Here is a 17,494-nt window from a genome sequence, read left to right on the forward strand (position 1 = left end):
CACAGCACCTTTCGGGCCCATCACAGCACGTCTCAGGCCTGCCACAGCCCGTCTCAGGCCCGCCACACAACGCATTGAACGCCCGCTCAACGTCGACCCGATGTTTAACGTTGAGATGTCAGTCCAACCGTCGGGCGGCTTCGACTTGACTGTTCAATTCAACGTACTATTCCCCGCTGAAAGTCTGGAGGTTTCCTATGATATCCTGGTGGAGAGTCGACCCAGGACGGCGAGGGAATTCGACACGACGTGGATCTACTGGCTCCACCGCCAGCTGTCGAACCAGAGGTTCATCGCACAGCAGATGTTCTTGTTGACAACCGACGTCATCAACGGGAAAGCGGTGGCTGACTGGATCGAATCGATGGTGGTAACGGCCATGCGGATCCAGGGGATCAAGGCCAACGTCCACTCTGACGGTGACGAAGACAGGAATGGCGGGAAAAATGACGCGGAACAGACTTCCGGCGGCGCGGAACACACTTCCGGCGGCGCGGAACACACTTCCGGCGGCGCGGAACGGACTTCCGGCGACGCGGAACCCAATTCCGGTGACGCGGAACAGACTTCCGGCGGCGCGGAACACACTTCCGGCGGCGCGGAACACACTTCCGGCGGCGCGGAACGGACTTCCGGAGACGCGGAACATACTTCCGGCGACGCGGAATCCACTTCCGGAGACGCGGAACAGACTTCCGGCGACGCGGAACAGACTTCCGGCGACGCGGAACCCACTTCCGGCGACACTGAAAGCGCGTGCCGCCCCACAGAACGCTGGGGCCGCACCACAGAACGTCTAAAGCAAACCACAGAACGCGCCAGGGACACCATCCAACGCACGGTAGCCCGCGCAAGACAGACCGTAGAACGCGTGGGACGCGTTCTCACCACAGATCCGGAGTTCGCCGTTCGGATATCTTTCCAACCGACAGGCGGCTTCGACCTTACCGTCCAATTCAACGTATTGTTCCCCGCGGATCGTCTGGAAGTGACGTATGATATTAGCTTGAAGAGTCGACCCAGGCGACAGAAGGAATTCGACACGACCTGGATATTCTGGCTCTACCGCCAGTTGTCGAATAAGGACTTCCTTACAGCGCAGAAATTCGCGTTGACTCGTGATATCATCAGCGGGGAGGCGATTGCTGATTGGATCGAAGCCATGATTAGATTAGCGATGGCTCAGGGCGGGAGAGCCAATGCCGTCGAGGATAAGACGGTAATCCCAGACGTAACTGATATAACAGGTAAGACATAAATGGATATATCCCCGCGCGTTTAAACAGGCACAAAACATTGAGTAGCCTGGTCTAACCACAGAGCAGGTTACTGGTGAGTAACCTTCTCTAACCCACCAACCCTCCGCACTAACCAATCGTATTGGCGTATGCCTTTCAATTGGAGACTTTCAGCGCCGTGGAGAGAGGGGGGGGGGGGTGACTTGCTGCATGGGTAACAGCTTCTCCCCCGAATCAACCTACCCAGGCTTTGTGCCCTGGTGAGGCCACTCCAGACCGACAACCAGAGCCCAACTCCATAGTCTCCTGAGACTGATGGATGCCTACTACTACTACTATAACACACTAACCCACTAACCACCGCACTAACCCACTAAACACCGCACTAACCCACTAAACACCGCACTAACCCACTAACCACCGCACTAACCCACTAACCACCGCACTAACCCACTAACCACCGCACTAACCCACTAACCACCGCACTAACCCACTAACCATCGCACTAACTCACTAACGCACTTACACTAACGAGGCCCCCGCTTGTGTTCTAGCGAGACCCCGCTTGTGTTCTAGCGAGACCCCCGCTTGTGTTGTAGCGAGACCCCCGCTTGTGTTGTAGCGAGACCCCCCCCCGCTTATGTTGTAGCGAGACCCCCGCTTGTGTTGTAGCGAGGACCCCCCCCCCCCCCGCTTGTGTTGTAGCGAGACCCCCCCCCCCCCCGCTTGTGTTGTAGCGAGACCCCCGCTTGTGTTGTAGCGAGACCCCCCCCGCTTGTGTTGTAGCGAGACCCCCGCTTGTGTTGTAGCGAGACCCCCGCTTGTGTTGTAGCGAGACCCCCGCTTGTGTTGTAGCGAGACCCCCGCTTGTGTTGTAGCGAGACCCCCGCTTGTGTTGTAGCGAGGACCCCCGCTTGTGTTGTAGCGAGACCCCCGCTTGTGTTGTAGCGAGACCCCCGCTTGTGTTGTAGCGAGGCCCCCGCTTGTGTTGTAGCGAGGACCCCCGCTTGTGTTGTAGCGAGACCCCCGCTTGTGTTGTAGCGAGGCCCCCGCTTGTGTTGTAGCGAGGACCCCCGCTTGTGTTGTAGCGAGGACCCCCGCTTGTGTTGTAGCGAGACCCCCGCTTGTGTTGTAGCGAGACCACCGCTTGTGTTGTAGCGAGACCCCCGCTTGTGTTGTAGCGAGGACCCCCGCTTGTGTTGTAGCGAGACCCCCGCTTGTGTTGTAGCGAGACCCCCGCTAGTGTTGTAGCGAGGCCCCCGCTTGTGTTGTAGCGAGGACCCCCGCTTGTGTTGTAGCGAGGACCCCCGCTTGTGTTGTAGCGAGACCCCCGCTTGTGTTGTAGCGAGACCCCCGCTTGTGTTGTAGCGAGGACCCCCCCTCTTGTGTTGTAGCGAGGACCCCCGCTTGTGTTGTAGCGAGACCCCCGCTTGTGTTGTAGCGAGACCCCCGCTTGTGTTGTAGCGAGGACCCCCGCTTGTGTTGTAGCGAGACCCCCGCTTGTGTTGTAGCGAGACCCCCGCTTGTGTTGTAGCGAGGACCCCCGCTTGTGTTGTAGCGAGACCCCCGCTTGTGTTGTAGCGAGGACCCCGCTTGTGTTGTAGCGAGGACCCCCGCTTGTGTTGTAGCGAGACCCCCGCTTGTGTTGTAGCGAGACCCCCGCTTGTGTTGTAGCGAGGACCCCCTCTTGTGTTGTAGCGAGGACCCCCTCTTGTGTTGTAGCGAGGACCCCCTCTTGTGTTGTAGCGAGACCCCCGCTTGTGTTGTAGCGAGACCCCCGCTTGTGTTGTAGCGAGACCCCCGCTTGTGTTGTAGCGAGACCCCCGCTTGTGTTGTAGCGAGGACCCCCGCTTGTGTTGTAGCGAGGACCCCCGCTTGTGTTGTAGCGAGGACCCCCGCTTGTGTTGTAGCGAGGACCCCCGCTTGTGTTGTAGCGAGGACCCCCGCTTGTGTTGTAGCGAGGACCCCCGCTTGTGTTGTAGCGAGGACCCCCTCTTGTGTTGTAGCGAGGACCCCCTCTTGTGTTGTAGCGAGACCCCCCGCTTGTGTTGTAGCGAGGACCCCCGCTTGTGTTGTAGCGAGGACCCCCGCTTGTGTTGTAGCGAGACCCCCGCTTGTGTTGTAGCGAGACCCCCGCTTGTGTTGTAGCGAGGACCCCCGCTTGTGTTGTAGCGAGGACCCCCGCTTGTGTTGTAGCGAGGACCCCCGCTTGTGTTGTAGCGAGGACCCCCCGCTTGTGTTGTAGCGAGGACCCCCTCTTGTGTTGTAGCGAGACCCCCCGCTTGTGTTGTAGCGAGGACCCCCTCTTGTGTTGTAGCGAGGACCCCCGCTTGTGTTGTAGCGAGGACCCCCGCTTGTGTTGTAGCGAGACCCCCGCTTGTGTTGTAGCGAGGACCCCTGCTTGTGTTGTAGCGAGGACCCCCTCTTGTGTTGTAGCGAGGACCCCCTCTTGTGTTGTAGCGAGGACCCCCGCTTGTGTTGTAGCGAGGACCCCCGCTTGTGTTGTAGCGAGGACCCCCGCTTGTGTTGTAGCGAGACCCCCGCTTGTGTTGTAGCGAGACCCCCGCTTGTGTTGTAGCGAGGACCCCCGCTTGTGTTGTAGCGAGGACCCCCGGCTTGTGTTGTAGCGAGGACCCCCGCTTGTGTTGTAGCGAGGACCCCCGCTTGTGTTGTAGCGAGACCCCCGCTTGTGTTGTAGCGAGGACCCCCGCTTGTGTTGTAGCGAGGACCCCCGCTTGTGTTGTAGCGAGACCCCCGCTTGTGTTGTAGCGAGACCCCCGCTTGTGTTGTAGCGAGGACCCCCGCTTGTGTTGTAGCGAGACCCCCGCTTGTGTTGTAGCGAGACCCCCGCTTGTGTTGTAGCGAGACCCCCGCTTGTGTTGTAGCGAGACCCCCGCTTGTGTTGTAGCGAGACCCCCTCTTGTGTTGTAGCGAGACCCCCTCTTGTGTTGTAGCGAGGACCCCCTCTTGTGTTGTAGCGAGACCCCCTCTTGTGTTGTAGCGAGGACCCCCTCTTGTGTTGTAGCGAGGACCCCCTCTTGTGTTGTAGCGAGACCCCCTCTTGTGTTGTAGCGAGGACCCCCTCTTGTGTTGTAGCGAGGACCCCCTCTTGTGTTGTAGCGAGGACCCCCTCTTGTGTTGTAGCGAGACCCCCTCTTGTGTTGTAGCGAGGACCCCCGCTTGTGTTGTAGCGAGACCCCCGCTTGTGTTGTAGCGAGACCCCCTCTTGTGTTGTAGCGAGACCCCCGCTTGTGTTGTAGCGAGACCCCCGCTTGTGTTGTAGCGAGGACCCCCTCTTGTGTTGTAGCGAGACCCCCGCTTGTGTTGTAGCGAGACCCCCGCTTGTGTTGTAGCGAGGACCCCCTCTTGTGTTGTAGCGAGACCCCCGCTTGTGTTGTAGCGAGACCCCCGCTTGTGTTGTAGCGAGGACCCCCTCTTGTGTTGTAGCGAGACCCCCGCTTGTGTTGTAGCGAGGACCCCCTCTTGTGTTGTAGCGAGACCCCCGCTTGTGTTGTAGCGAGACCCCCGCTTGTGTTGTAGCGAGACCCCCGCTTGTGTTGTAGCGAGGACCCCCCCCCCCCTCTTGTGTTGTAGCGAGACCCCCGCTTGTGTTGTAGCGAGGACCCCCCCCCCTCTTGTGTTGTAGCGAGGACCCCCTCTTGTGTTGTAGCGAGACCCCCGCTTGTGTTGTAGCGAGGACCCCCTCTTGTGTGTTTAAATTAGCCTAACCGTTTGGTTAGTCTATTTTTTATATATTTTGTGACAGTGACGTATATCTCTCCGCTGTCAGTAACTCACCTGTCAAATGCAACACCAAACTTGTTTGTTGGTTCTTTGGCTGCAGTTAGTAACGCAGAAGGGCCTCTATGTGTCTCTATGTGTGTCTCTATGTGTGTCTCTATGTGTGTCTCTATGTGTGTCTATGTGCCTCTATGTGCCTCTATGTGTCTCTATAGGCCTCTATGTGTATCATTGTGTCTCTATATGCCTCTATTTGTCTCTATGTGTCTCTATGTGTCTCTATGTGCTCATCCATCTCTTCAGTCCCTATCTCCTTGTTTCTATATTTCGTCAATCTCTCTTATTTCACCTTTATTCATCTTCCCGTCTTTCTCTTCTTCCTCTGCTGCATGGGTAACAGCTTCTCTATATACGTACCCCAGGTGTGCCCTGGAGAGGCACAGCTGGCTACTGACCAACCAGCAAGTATCTACTTTAGTCTTAAATATATAGTCCAAGACTAATATAAACTCTCAGTATATGTATACCGAGAAGAGGAGTGTATATATATACATCTCAGTGTATATTCCCCAGCCGTTATTCGCTGGTTTATTGATATAAATCTAGAAATCTCCTTTTCGCCACTATGGAACTGTAAGTGATCAAGTGTAAAGTGGCAGAGGCCGGTTTGTCCCTTTGTCTGACCTCATCCCTCACTGTGGAAGACCAAAGGGGAAAAGGGCACGAGGGAAGGGGAGAGGAAGTGAGGGGAGAGGTGAAAGGAAGAGAGACAATCAGGAGGACAAAAGTGGGAGAAGCAAAGCGTAAAGAAGGGGCTAATGGCCGCTCCCTTGGTGGCGGAGATGAAGATAAACAAAGTGACCAGAAAGAGGAAGAAGAGAGAGACGGGAAGATGAATAAAGCTGAAATAAGAGAGATTGACGAAATATAGAAACAAGGAGATAGGGACAGAAGAGATGGATGAGCACGTAGAGGCACATAGAGACACATAGAGACACATAAGGACACATAGAGACACACACAGAGGCACATAGAGACACAGAGACACATAGAGACACACATTGAGACACATAGAGGCACATAGAGGCACATAGAGACACATAAAGACACATAGAGACACACATAGAGGCACATAGAGACACAGAGACACATAGAGACACACATTGAGACACATAGAGGCACATAGAGACACATAAAGACACATAGAGACACACATAGAGGCACATAGAGACTCATAGAGACATATAGAGGCACATAGAGACACATAGAGACTCATAGAAACAAATAGAGGCATATAGAGACACATAGAGACACACATAGAGACACATAGAGGCACATAGAGACAAATAGAGGCATATAGAGACACATAGAGACACATAGAGACTCATAGAGACACATAGAGACACATGGAGACTCATAGAGACACATAGAGACATATAGAGGCACATAGAGACACACATAGAGACATATAGAGGCACATAGAGACACATAGAGACATATAGAGGCACATAGAGACACACATAGAGACACATAGAGGCACATAGAGGCACATAGAGACAAATAGAGGCATATAGAGACACATAGAGACACATAGAGACACACATAGCTAAGTCTGATCACACTTGCTAGCATGATCAGGTCATTTCTCTACATGCTGAGAAAGGCAGGAGTCAGGATCATCTACGTCAGGACTATGGCTCACGGTGGGCATGTTGTATATGTTGTATCACAACTAAAGATCATGTTGTGTATGAGAACCGAGTTAACAACAACAACAACTACAATAAAAATAATATAAATTAATAATAATAATAACACACCCACAATATATATATATATATATATATATATATATATATATATATATATATATATATATATATATACACAGATATATATATTAAAAATAATTCTAAATTATTTAATTAATGTTTAAAATAAATCTGTGTTTTACGCTCTTGTGTGACAGTGAGCAACGCTATTAAAGAGGACCGACCAGTAGAGGACTCCCTCTGTAACCTCTGTAACCGGACCGGTGTTACAGGACTCGGGGTACAGTAGAGTACAGTGTTTACTGTTCAGGAATTAAACTGGTAAACTGGTTTACCAGTTTAATTCCTGAACTGTAAATACTGTACTCTACTGTATCTCAAGTTTTACTGATGAATACAGACGAAGACAGGAACACGTTGTATAATGCAATTTGTTAATACAAGGTGAGATACTGTATGCGATACACCACACTACACATCACATAATGCAACACACAGACACATCAGGAGAAAGACAACAGTGAAGGAACAAGTAATGAGACTGAGGATAGGGGCAAAAGGATTCACTACAAACGACAAGGAAGTGTGTGAGGAACGCAATATGAATTTCCAGGAGGTCTTCATATTAGAGCAAGGAGAAGTTCCAGAGATAAGAGAGGGAATAGTTAACCTGACACCACTATAGGAGTTTGGGATTACCAGTGGGGATGTAAGGAAGCTTTTGCTGGAGTTGGATGTCACAAAGGCTATAGGCCCGGATGGATTCTCCCCTTGGATATTAAAGGAAGGAGCAGAAGCACTGTGCCTGCCACTCTCCATGGTGTATAGCAAAATACTGGTAACAGGTGAACTGCCAAAAATTTGGGAGATGGCAAACGTAGTCCCGATATACAAGAAAGGGGATAGACAGGAGGAACTGAACGACAGGCCAGTGTCCCTAACCTGCATACCATGCAAACTGATGGAACATCTGGAACGAAGGAACTTTGTGACACAACACCAACATGGTTTCAGGGATGGCAAGTCCTACTTCACTTGATTAATTGAATTATGATCAGGCAACAAGAATCCGGTAAAAAAGAGAGGGGTGGGCAGACTGCATATTTTCGGATTGCCAGAAAGCCTTTGACACAGTACTACACCAGAGACTAGTGCGAAAGCTGGAGATGCAGGCTGGAGTGAAAGGGAAGGTACTCCATTGGATAAGGGAGTACCTAAGTAACAGAAGACAACGAGTCAGTGTGAGGGGTGAGGTCTCAGACTGGCGAGACGTCACCAGTGGAGTCCCGCAGGGGTCAGTCCTTGGACCTATACTGATTCTGATAAATGTAAATGATCTCCCAGAGGGTATAGAATCGTTCCTCTCATGCAAAAATTATGAGGAGGATTAAAACAGAGGATGATAGTAGGAGGTTACAAGATGACCTAGAAAGACTAAATGCTTGGTCTAACAAATGTCTAACAAAGTTCAACCCGAGTAAATGATGGTAATGAAACGAGGTAGTGGAAACAGGAGGCCAGACACAGGATACAGAATGGGAGATGAAGTCCTCCATGAAAAGGACAGAGAGAAAGATCTAGGAGTTGATATCACACCAAACCTGTCTCCTGAAGCCCACATCAAAAGAATAACATCTGCGGCATATGCGAGGCTGGCTAACATCAGAACTGCCTTCAGGAACCTGTGTAAGGAATTATTCAGAACCTAGTATACCACATATGTAAGACCAATCCTGGAGTATGCGGCCCCAGCATGGAGCCCGTACCTTGTCAAGCACAAGACGAAGCTGGAAAAAGTAAAAAGTTATGCCACTAGACTAGTCCCAGAACTAAGAGGCATGAGTTACGAGGAAAGGCTGTGGGAAATGCACCTTACGACACTGGAAGACAGAAGAGTAAGGGGAGACATGATCATTACCAACAAAATCCTCAAGGGAATTAACAGGGTAAACAAGGATGAACTATTCAACACTGGTGGTACGCGAACATCTTCAGAAGGAGTCACTCCTTCTGAAGATGTATTAATATACGAAAGTACTTAAGGAAATTTCTGTTTCATTTTTCCTCCGTGGTCTGATATATATATATATATATATATATATATATATATATATATATATATATATATATATATATATATATATATATATATATATATATAAGACGTCTTGAAGGAGAAGAAAGATGGAACATTAATGAGACAATTTGGAGACATGTTCGGGGGTTTGTTTGAGAACTATGAACATTGTCATCTAGAATCTATCTGGTCACGTTCATATTTGTTTTTCTTTTTTTTTTAATCGTATTAGGATCCCCGGGATAGTTGTGGAACCGTTTGTGCTCTCAGGCTTCTCTCGCAAGTGCGAAAGTTTCACCCAGGGTGCGAAAGTTTCACCCAGGGTGCGAAAGTTTCACCCAGGGTGCGAAAGTTTCACCCAGGGTGCGAAAGTTTCACCCAGGGTGCGAAAGTTTCACCCAGGGTGCGAAAATTTCACCCAGGGTGCGAAAGTTTCACCCAGGGTGCGAAAATTTCACCCAGGGTGCGAAAGTTTCACCCAGGGTGCGAAATAATCACCCAAGGTGTAAAATACTCTCCTCAGGGAGCAACGTTTTCATTCAAATGTGATTTTTTTTTCACCCGGGGGGGGGGGGGTGATGAGGGATATGTTACCCAGGTGGAAAGTTTTCTCCAGATGCGAAAATTTCACCAAGGTGAGGAGAGGGGGGAATGTTTTTGGTGAAAGGAGTAAGAGAGAAAAAAAAATTCCAACTAGATGCGGAATTTTCACCCCCCCCCCCACCCCCACCCCCTCCGGGGGCAACAATTCACCCCAGGTGTAAAATTTCCACCCCAGCTGGAGACGTGACAGGATGCCGGCGGGCTATCTTGAGGTTATCTTGAGATGATTTCGGGGCTTTAGTGTCCCCGCGGCCCGGTCCTCGACCAGGCCTCCACCCCCAGGAAGCAGCCCGTGACAGCTGACTAACACCCAGGTACCTATTTTACTGCTAGGTAACAGGGGCATAGGGTGAAAGAAACTCTGCCCATTGTTTCTCGCCGGCGCCTGGGATCGAACCCAGGACCACAGGATCACAAGTCCCGCGTGCTGTCCACTCGGCCGACCGGCTCCCTAGATTAATTATTCTCGGGCTAGATTAATTTTCTCGAGTATAAGGTATTTTGATAAATAAATCCCACCACGTTGTACGGGGGGTTGGAATCCCACCTACGAGACCCCCCCCCCCCCACCCTTCACGTAATTATAATCTTCATAATGGCTATAACTTCACTACTGACAGCGGTATAATCAATTAGAAGTCAATTAGGAATCAAGTATTAATTAATCTAGCGCCTCAAAGGTACACAAATAAATGAGCCAATTTGAATTTCATTTTCACATTTTGAACTGTTAATTGTTCTGTTTTATCGAAGAAAATTTGTTGAAATCGAAGTATTCATATATTTGACGGTCTGGGAAATAAGCAGTTAGATACTAACTAGGTTGTTAGAGACCAGCTGGAAACATGTGCAGTTAAGAGGGCAGCTGGAAATATATCGAGTTAATGATCAATTGGAAACCACAGAGGTCAGAGGTCAACCGAAAACTGCCAACAAATGCGACTTGTGTGTGTATTCAATTTGAGAGAAGCAGGCTGAGTTGATGTGTCAATAGAGGCAGAATAATTTGTTGCCTGGCGGGGGGGGGGAGGAGGGGAGGACAGGCAGGATAGGGAGGATAGAGAGAAGGATAGGAAGGAAGGAAGGAAGAAAGGAAGGAAGGAGAATAGGCAAGGAGGGAGAGTAGGAACAAATAACTGATGATTTGTTGGGAATGAAGGGGAGAGAGAGACAGAGAGAAAGAGAGAGAGAGAGAGAGAGAGAGAGAGAGAGAGAGAGAGAGAGAGAGAGAGAGAGAGAGAGAGAGAGAGAGAGAGAGAGAGAGAGAGAGAGAGAGAGAGAGAGAGAGAGAGAGAGAGAGAGAGAGAGAGAGAGTGAGAGTGACTTGTGTTACAAGGGAGAGAGAGATTGAGAGTGATATTGAAAGACATGTTGAAAGATATTGAAAGAGTCAAGTAGAGCAGCAGTTAGAGACAAGCAGAGCAGAGCAGCAGTTAAACAGACAGAGAGCTAGTAGACTAAAGCCAAACAAGCAGACAGCCATCTAACAATCTTGTAACTAAGAAATAATATCTTCCCTTAACAAAATCAGAATGATGTTCAGTATAATTTTTTTTTCCATTTTTATTTTTTAATTCACTTGGAATTACGAAATGCCTTTAATGTCTGTGTTCTGTGTATGCCTTCAAACGCTCGCTGACACAAAAATTCTCGCTCCAAAAAATGGATTCAGCACTTAACGAGCGAACAGGTCTAGCGAGTCACACAGGACAACCGCTAACGAACGAGTAATTGTATATATCTTTTTCGTTGTTACAGACATTGCATGTTGCACACGAGGCCAATCTGACAGTTCGATAATTAATTCTTCGTTGCCGAGAGCAAACGAAGGATTTTTTTTTTTTGTTTTTAGCAATTTTTTCCAATGAGCTGAGGAAAGTAAAGGTGAAATAAGTTATAATTTTTAAATCCGTTTAGTTAAATAACAAAAAGAATGTTTTCAGAGTTTATCCCATTCGTATCTGCGTGAAAATTCGAAGTTTATCCCATTCGTATCTGCGTGAAAATTAATATTTTCCATTTCTTTACTATTTGTATGTGTTCGTGAATGTATATTTTAAATCCGTATATTATCATACCCATGCATATGTGAATGAATATATTTAATGTGTATACTATTCGTATGTGTATTAGTTGCTGTATATCTATTGATCGTCTAAATTGGGATTATAGTAAGTGCTGTATGTTTCAGTAGTAAGTTGAAGTTACCAACAAACCAATCAGAGAAACATGCACCAAGAGATTCACAATCAGGAACACATACACCCCCTCCCCAATCACTTCCCTGTGTATATACACTCAAAGTACACTTGTGTAGTGGTCCCGGGGCTATTCATGCCCGTGCCCACCTCATGTGGTGGATTAATCATCATCAATTAATTAATCCTGTGCTGGACTGTGTACAGGATTAAACTATACGCCCGGCTTGGTCAACAAGCTCTTGTGGAGGCTTGAATGCAAGGCGTCCGCAGGCTAGGCTCGTGCAAGCTGCAACCGTGCCCAAACAGTGCATTCTTTAATATATTATCTGTCTATCCCAAATGTGAATTTTTCCAAATATAAATTAATATTATTAATTTTTTTTCATTTGGTGTATAGTTAGACCTAAATTAGGTTCCAATGACAGTTTGCAAATAGGAATCCAAATTAGCCAAAAAAATCCTTTCTAGAACACTATGTTAAAACCAGTCTCCAAAAAATCGGATTAAAACCTGATTTTTGGCGATTATTTTAGTGGACGACGCAGCATTGCGTCATGCCCGTGATTACCGACAGTAAACGGACGACGCAGCATTGCGTCATGCCCGGGCGAAAGTGTTCCACTTTTATAGAGATAAATGTCTCATATCTAAGGCCACAGTTCCTTGAAGAAACAAAGGTATACAGAGCCATCATGTCAGGCCACCAGGCTCAGCAGGGGGACACACTGGAGTACTCACCACCTCAAGGAGATGACAATCCCAGTTCTCGGAGAAGTTACCGAGACACTACTGTCAGAGGTCACGAAGTTTGTCAACGACTGCCTCTCTGGGCTGATCCCAGATACAATTAAACCCTTCTTCGTCATCGGAACATCCCGTTGTTCCTTGGAGGTGAAGGATAGTGGAGTCAGACCAATTGCCGTGGGTAACACACTTCGGTGCCTCGTTACCAGGGTAGCTGTTACGATGTTTCGACCCCATGAAATACGTTTTGGCAGTGAAGAAACAGCTAACGCAGCACGAGTCTCCATTAATCATCTCCCGGAAAATTAAGTCTTAATTAAACTTGTTTTTAAAAATGCTCTCAGCCAGGTAAACAGAGATGTGATATTCGAAGCAGTTCGAACACATGTTCCACTAGTTAACGGCCGTTCGTTTCCGCGGGGAAACGAAGAAATCGTAAGTTTCGTAAGAAATCGACAATACTGTTTGAGGAACATGAAGTTATTTCCGCTCCAGATGTTTTCCGCTGTTTCCGCTGAAGTCACAAACAGGTTGATCAGCGAACTCAACATATGTTTCCTGGACGATGGCACCCTGGCAGGGACACAGGAATCCCTGCTAGGAGATCTACAGCTGGTAAAATCTAGGGAAAAGGAGTTAGGCCTCACCCTAAACTCATCAGAGTGTGAAATCATCTCATCCAGCCAATAGATGCAGTACGAATCATATTGCCAGGAGCCCAAGTGATCGCTCCCACCAACAGTGTGCTGCTAGGGGCACCTCTAGGCTCGAGCACCATTGAGGTAGTCCTCGAAGGTAGTCTTCGAAGGTAGTCCTCGAAGGTAGTCCTCGAAGGTAGTCCTCGAAGGTAGCCCTCGAAGGTAGTCCTCGAAGAAAAGCTGAACGACCTGAGGAGGATGGAGGAAAGAATAGGGGCGTTGGATACTCACGATGCTTTGTACCTTCTCACAAGGTGCCTGGCTTTGCCCAGACTTACCTATTTCCTAAGGTGGGTTATCCCTTAAGTGGGTACTTAACTTCCTGAAGGAGGTGGGAGGGGGAAACTTGCCAGACAAGCCAGTAACCCTAGAGCGGCCAGTTTCCTGTTTCAGCGCCTCAGTGTCGCGATCCAGAGAGGAAATGTCCGCGAGTTTTATTTAGGACCAAGTGAGCTAAGGGAGGCGTATAGATATTAACAAAAATAGGCCAAAGATAGAATCAATGTTCATAATACATTAAAGGTATATATATTATATGTAAGCCAAGGTTAGAATAGGCGTGCGAAATGTTAAGATAGGCCTAGGATTAGTTAGGGTAGATAATTGTTCCCGTTTTTTTCCTTTGTTAATAGGCTAGACTTTTTTTAACAAAATGTTAATATATGTTGTAAAAGTTCCCTTTTGTAACTATATATATATTGTCCTACTAGGGGATGGATTGAAAAGCTGGGTCCAGGAGCTGAAGCATGCGTCTTCAAAATCTGTTAACTAAGGACATTTAGTTAAAACAATTCACCTAAGAAGTAAGTAACTATTCCTATAAGGTGATTGTAAGGTGATAATTCACTTAATGCTAACACCTCGCAACTCAATCCTGCGTTCTTAAGTCCATCCACGCCTGCGTTCTTAAGTCCATCCACGCCTGCGTTCTTAAGTCCATCCACGCCTGCGTTCTTAAGTCCAGCCAAGCCTGCGTTCTTAAGTCCAGCCAAGCCTGCGTTCTTAAGTCCAGCCAAGCCTGCGTTCTTAAGTCCAGCCAAGCCTGCGTTCTTAAGTCCAGCCAAGCCTGCGTTCTTAAGTCCAGCCAAGCCTGCGTTCTTAAGTCCACCCAAGCCTGCGTTCTTAAGTCCACCCAAGCCTGCGTTCTTAAGTCCAGCCAAGCCTGCGTTCTTAAGTCCACCCAAGCCTGCGTTCTTAAGTCCACCCAAGCCTGCGTTCTTAAGTCCATCCACGCCTTCGTTCTTAAGTCCACCCAATCCTGCGTTCTTAAGTCCATCCAAGCCTGCGTTCTTAAGTCCATCCACGCCTTCGTTCTTAAGTCCACCCAATCCTGCGTTCTTAAGTCCATCCACGCCTGCGTTCTTAAGTTCCCCCAAGCCTGCGTTCTTAAGTCCACCCAAGCCTGCGTTCTTAGGTCCACCCAATCCTGCGTTCTTAAGTCCACCCAAGCCTGCGTTCTTAAGTCCACCCAAGCCTGCGTTCTTAAGTCCATCCACGCCTTCGTTCTTAAGTCCACCCAATCCTGCGTTCTTAAGTCCATCCACGCCTGCGTTCTTAAGTTCCCCCATGCCTGCGTTCTTAAGTCCATCCACGCCTGCGTTCTTAAGTTCCCCCAAGCCTGCGTTCTTAAGTCCACCCAAGCCTGCGTTCTTAGGTCCACCCAATCCTGCGTTCTTAAGTCCACCCAAGCCTGCGTTCTTAAGTCCACCCAAGCCTGCGTTCTTAAGTCCACCCAAGCCTGCGTTCTTAAGTCCATCCACGCCTTCGTTCTTAAGTCCACCCAATCCTGCGTTCTTAAGTCCATCCACGCCTGCGTTCTTAAGTTCCCCCAAGCCTGCGTTCTTAAGTCCATCCACGCCTGCGTACTTAAGTTCCCCCAAGCCTGCGTTCTTAAGTCCACCCAAGCCTGCGTTCTTAGGTACACCCAATCCTGCGTTCTTAAGTCCACCCAAGCCTGCGTTCTTAAGTCCACCCAAGCCTGCGTTCTTAAGTCAACCCAAGCCTGCGTTCTTAAGTCCACCCAAGCCTGCGTTCTTAAGTCCACCCAAGCCTGCGTTCTTAAGTCCACCCAAGCCTGCGTTCTTAAGTCCACCCAAGCCTGCGTTCTTAAGTCCACCCAAGCCTGCGTTCTTAAGTCCACCCAATCCTGCGTTCTTAAGTCCACCCAAGCCTGCGTTCTTAAGTCCACCCAAGCCTGCGTTCTTAAGTCCACCCAAGCCTGCGTTCTTAAGTTCACCCAAGCCTGCGTTCTTAAGTCCATCCACGCCTTCGTTCTTAAGTCCACCCAATCCTGCGTTCTTAAGTCCATCCACGCCTGCGTTCTTAAGTTCCCCCAAGCCTGCGTTCTTAAGTCCATCCACGCCTGCGTTCTTAAGTTCCCCCAAGCCTGCGTTCTTAAGTCCACCCAAGCCTGCGTTCTTAGGTCCACCCAATCCTGCGTTCTTAAGTCCACCCAAGCCTGCGTTCTTAAGTCCACCCAAGCCTGCGTTCTTAAGTCCATCCACGCCTTCGTTCTTAAGTCCACCCAATCCTGCGTTCTTAAGTCCATCCACGCCTGCGTTCTTAAGTTCCCCCAAGCCTGCGTTCTTAAGTCCATCCACGCCTGCGTTCTTAAGTTCCCCCAAGCCTGCGTTCTTAAGTCCACCCAAGCCTGCGTTCTTAGGTCCACCCAATCCTGCGTTCTTAAGTCCACCCAAGCCTGCGTTCTTAAGTCCACCCAAGCCTGCGTTCTTAAGTCCACCCAAGCCTGCGTTCTTAAGTCCACCCAAGCCTGCGTTCTTAAGTCCACCCAAGCCAGCGTTCTTAAGTCCACCCAAGCCTGCGTTCTTAAGTCCACCCAAGCCTGCGTTCTTAAGTCCACCCAAGCCTGCGTTCTTAAGTCCACCCAAGCCTGCGTTCTTAAGTCCACCCAAGCCTGCGTTCTTAAGTCCACCCAAGCCTGCGTTCTTAAGTCCACCCAATCCTGCGTTCTTAAGTCCACCCAAGCCTGCGTTCTTAAGTCCACCCAAGCCTGCGTTCTTAAGTCCACCCAAGCCTGCGTTCTTAAGTCCACCCAAGCCTGCGTTCTTAAGTCCACCCAAGCCTGCGTTCTTAAGTCCACCCAAGCCTGCGTTCTTAAGTCCACCCAAGCCTGCGTTCTTAAGTCCACCCAAGCCTGCGTTCTTAAGTCCACCCAAGCCTGCGTTCTTAAGTCCACCCAAGCCTGCGTTCTTAAGTCCACCCAAGCCTGCGTTCTTAAGTCCACCCAAGCCTGCGTTCTTAAGTCCACCCAATCCTGCGTTCTTAAGTCCACCCAAGCCTGCGTTCTTAAGTCCACCCAAGCCTGCGTTCTTAAGTCCACCCAAGCCTGCGTTCTTAAGTCCACCCAAGCCTGCGTTCTTAAGTCCACCCAAACCTGCGTTCTTAAGTCCACCCAAGCCTGCGTTCTTAAGTCCACCCAAGCCTGCGTTCTTAAGTCCACCCAAGCCTGCGTTCTTAAGTCCACCCAAACCTGCGTTCTTAAGTCTATTCCACCCAAGCCTGCGTTCTTAAGTCCACCCAAACCTGCGTTCTTAAGTCTAGTCTACCCAAGCCTGCGTTCTTAAGTCCACCCAAACCTGCGTTCTTAAGTCCACCCAAACCTGCGTTCTTAAGTCTAGTCCACCCAAGCCTGCGTTCTTAAGTCCACCCAAACCTGCGTTCTTAAGTCTAGTCCACCCAAGCCTGCGTTCTTAAGTCCACCCAAACCTGCGTTCTTAAGTCATGTCCACCCAAGCCTGCGTTCTTAAGTCCACCCAAACCTGCGTTCTTAAGTCTAGTCCACCCAAGCCTGCGTTCTTAAGTCCACCCAAACCTGCGTTCTTAAGTCTAATCGACCCAAGTCAGCTTTCCTAACTCAAGGCCAAACAACATGGGAGAGAGAGATAACGTGGGGCTCTTTACCTGTCTAAATCACTCAGCTTATCAACAGGACTCCACACCGCCAAGAAGCCGTGGAGAAAGTGGCATCAGATTCCCCTCCGAGACGCTGCGCATCCTGCTCTTTGATGCTACAAATTGATCCAGGAGCCCCTGACCGAATCTTAACCATCTCTCCTCCTCTTAGTAGCCAGATCTTGCAGACGCTCCCCCGAGGATCCTTTGGAGATCCTAGCAAGGGTGAGTCGTTCCGGGAGAGCCTAGGTTGGTAAAATATTGTCAACTACAATTGTCAATCATTGTCAACCTTCCATTGTCAAGTCTGGCAGGACATGGCATTGTTCTTGAGGAGGAAATATCTCTTGAAATTGTTCCTAAGTCGACCACAAAATCTTAAAAGTGTTGAACATATATATTGTTCCATATATGAGGCAGAGTGGATATGCTAGTAAATGTTTAAGGCAGAGGGGATATACCATATATGTAAAGCGCATATATGAGTAAAGTGGTATAGATGGTGTCC

The 17,494-nt window shown here is 49.1% G+C and overlaps 2 protein-coding genes across 2 annotated transcripts; one reads left to right on the forward strand and one right to left on the reverse strand.

Annotated features, from left to right (window-relative positions):
* Window positions 1-1,278: 1,278 nt before the first annotated feature.
* On the reverse strand, window positions 1,279-14,642 carry LOC138370208 (pneumococcal serine-rich repeat protein-like). The gene is made up of 4 exons (XM_069334203.1): window positions 13,871-14,642; window positions 13,117-13,263; window positions 2,031-4,766; window positions 1,279-1,310 (listed from the first exon to the last, which is right to left on the reverse strand). Exons 1-4 carry the CDS (start codon window positions 14,640-14,642, stop codon window positions 1,279-1,281), a joined length of 3,687 nt encoding a protein of 1,228 aa, XP_069190304.1.
* Window positions 14,641-16,605, forward strand: LOC138370209 (uncharacterized). The gene has a single exon (XM_069334204.1). The coding sequence runs from the start codon at window positions 14,641-14,643 to the stop codon at window positions 16,603-16,605; it is 1,965 nt and encodes a 654-aa protein (XP_069190305.1).
* Window positions 16,606-17,494: the final 889 nt, after the last annotated feature.

The sequence above is a fragment of the Procambarus clarkii genome, chromosome 31 (assembly GCF_040958095.1).
Source record: "Procambarus clarkii isolate CNS0578487 chromosome 31, FALCON_Pclarkii_2.0, whole genome shotgun sequence".
NCBI lineage: Eukaryota > Metazoa > Arthropoda > Malacostraca > Decapoda > Cambaridae > Procambarus > Procambarus clarkii.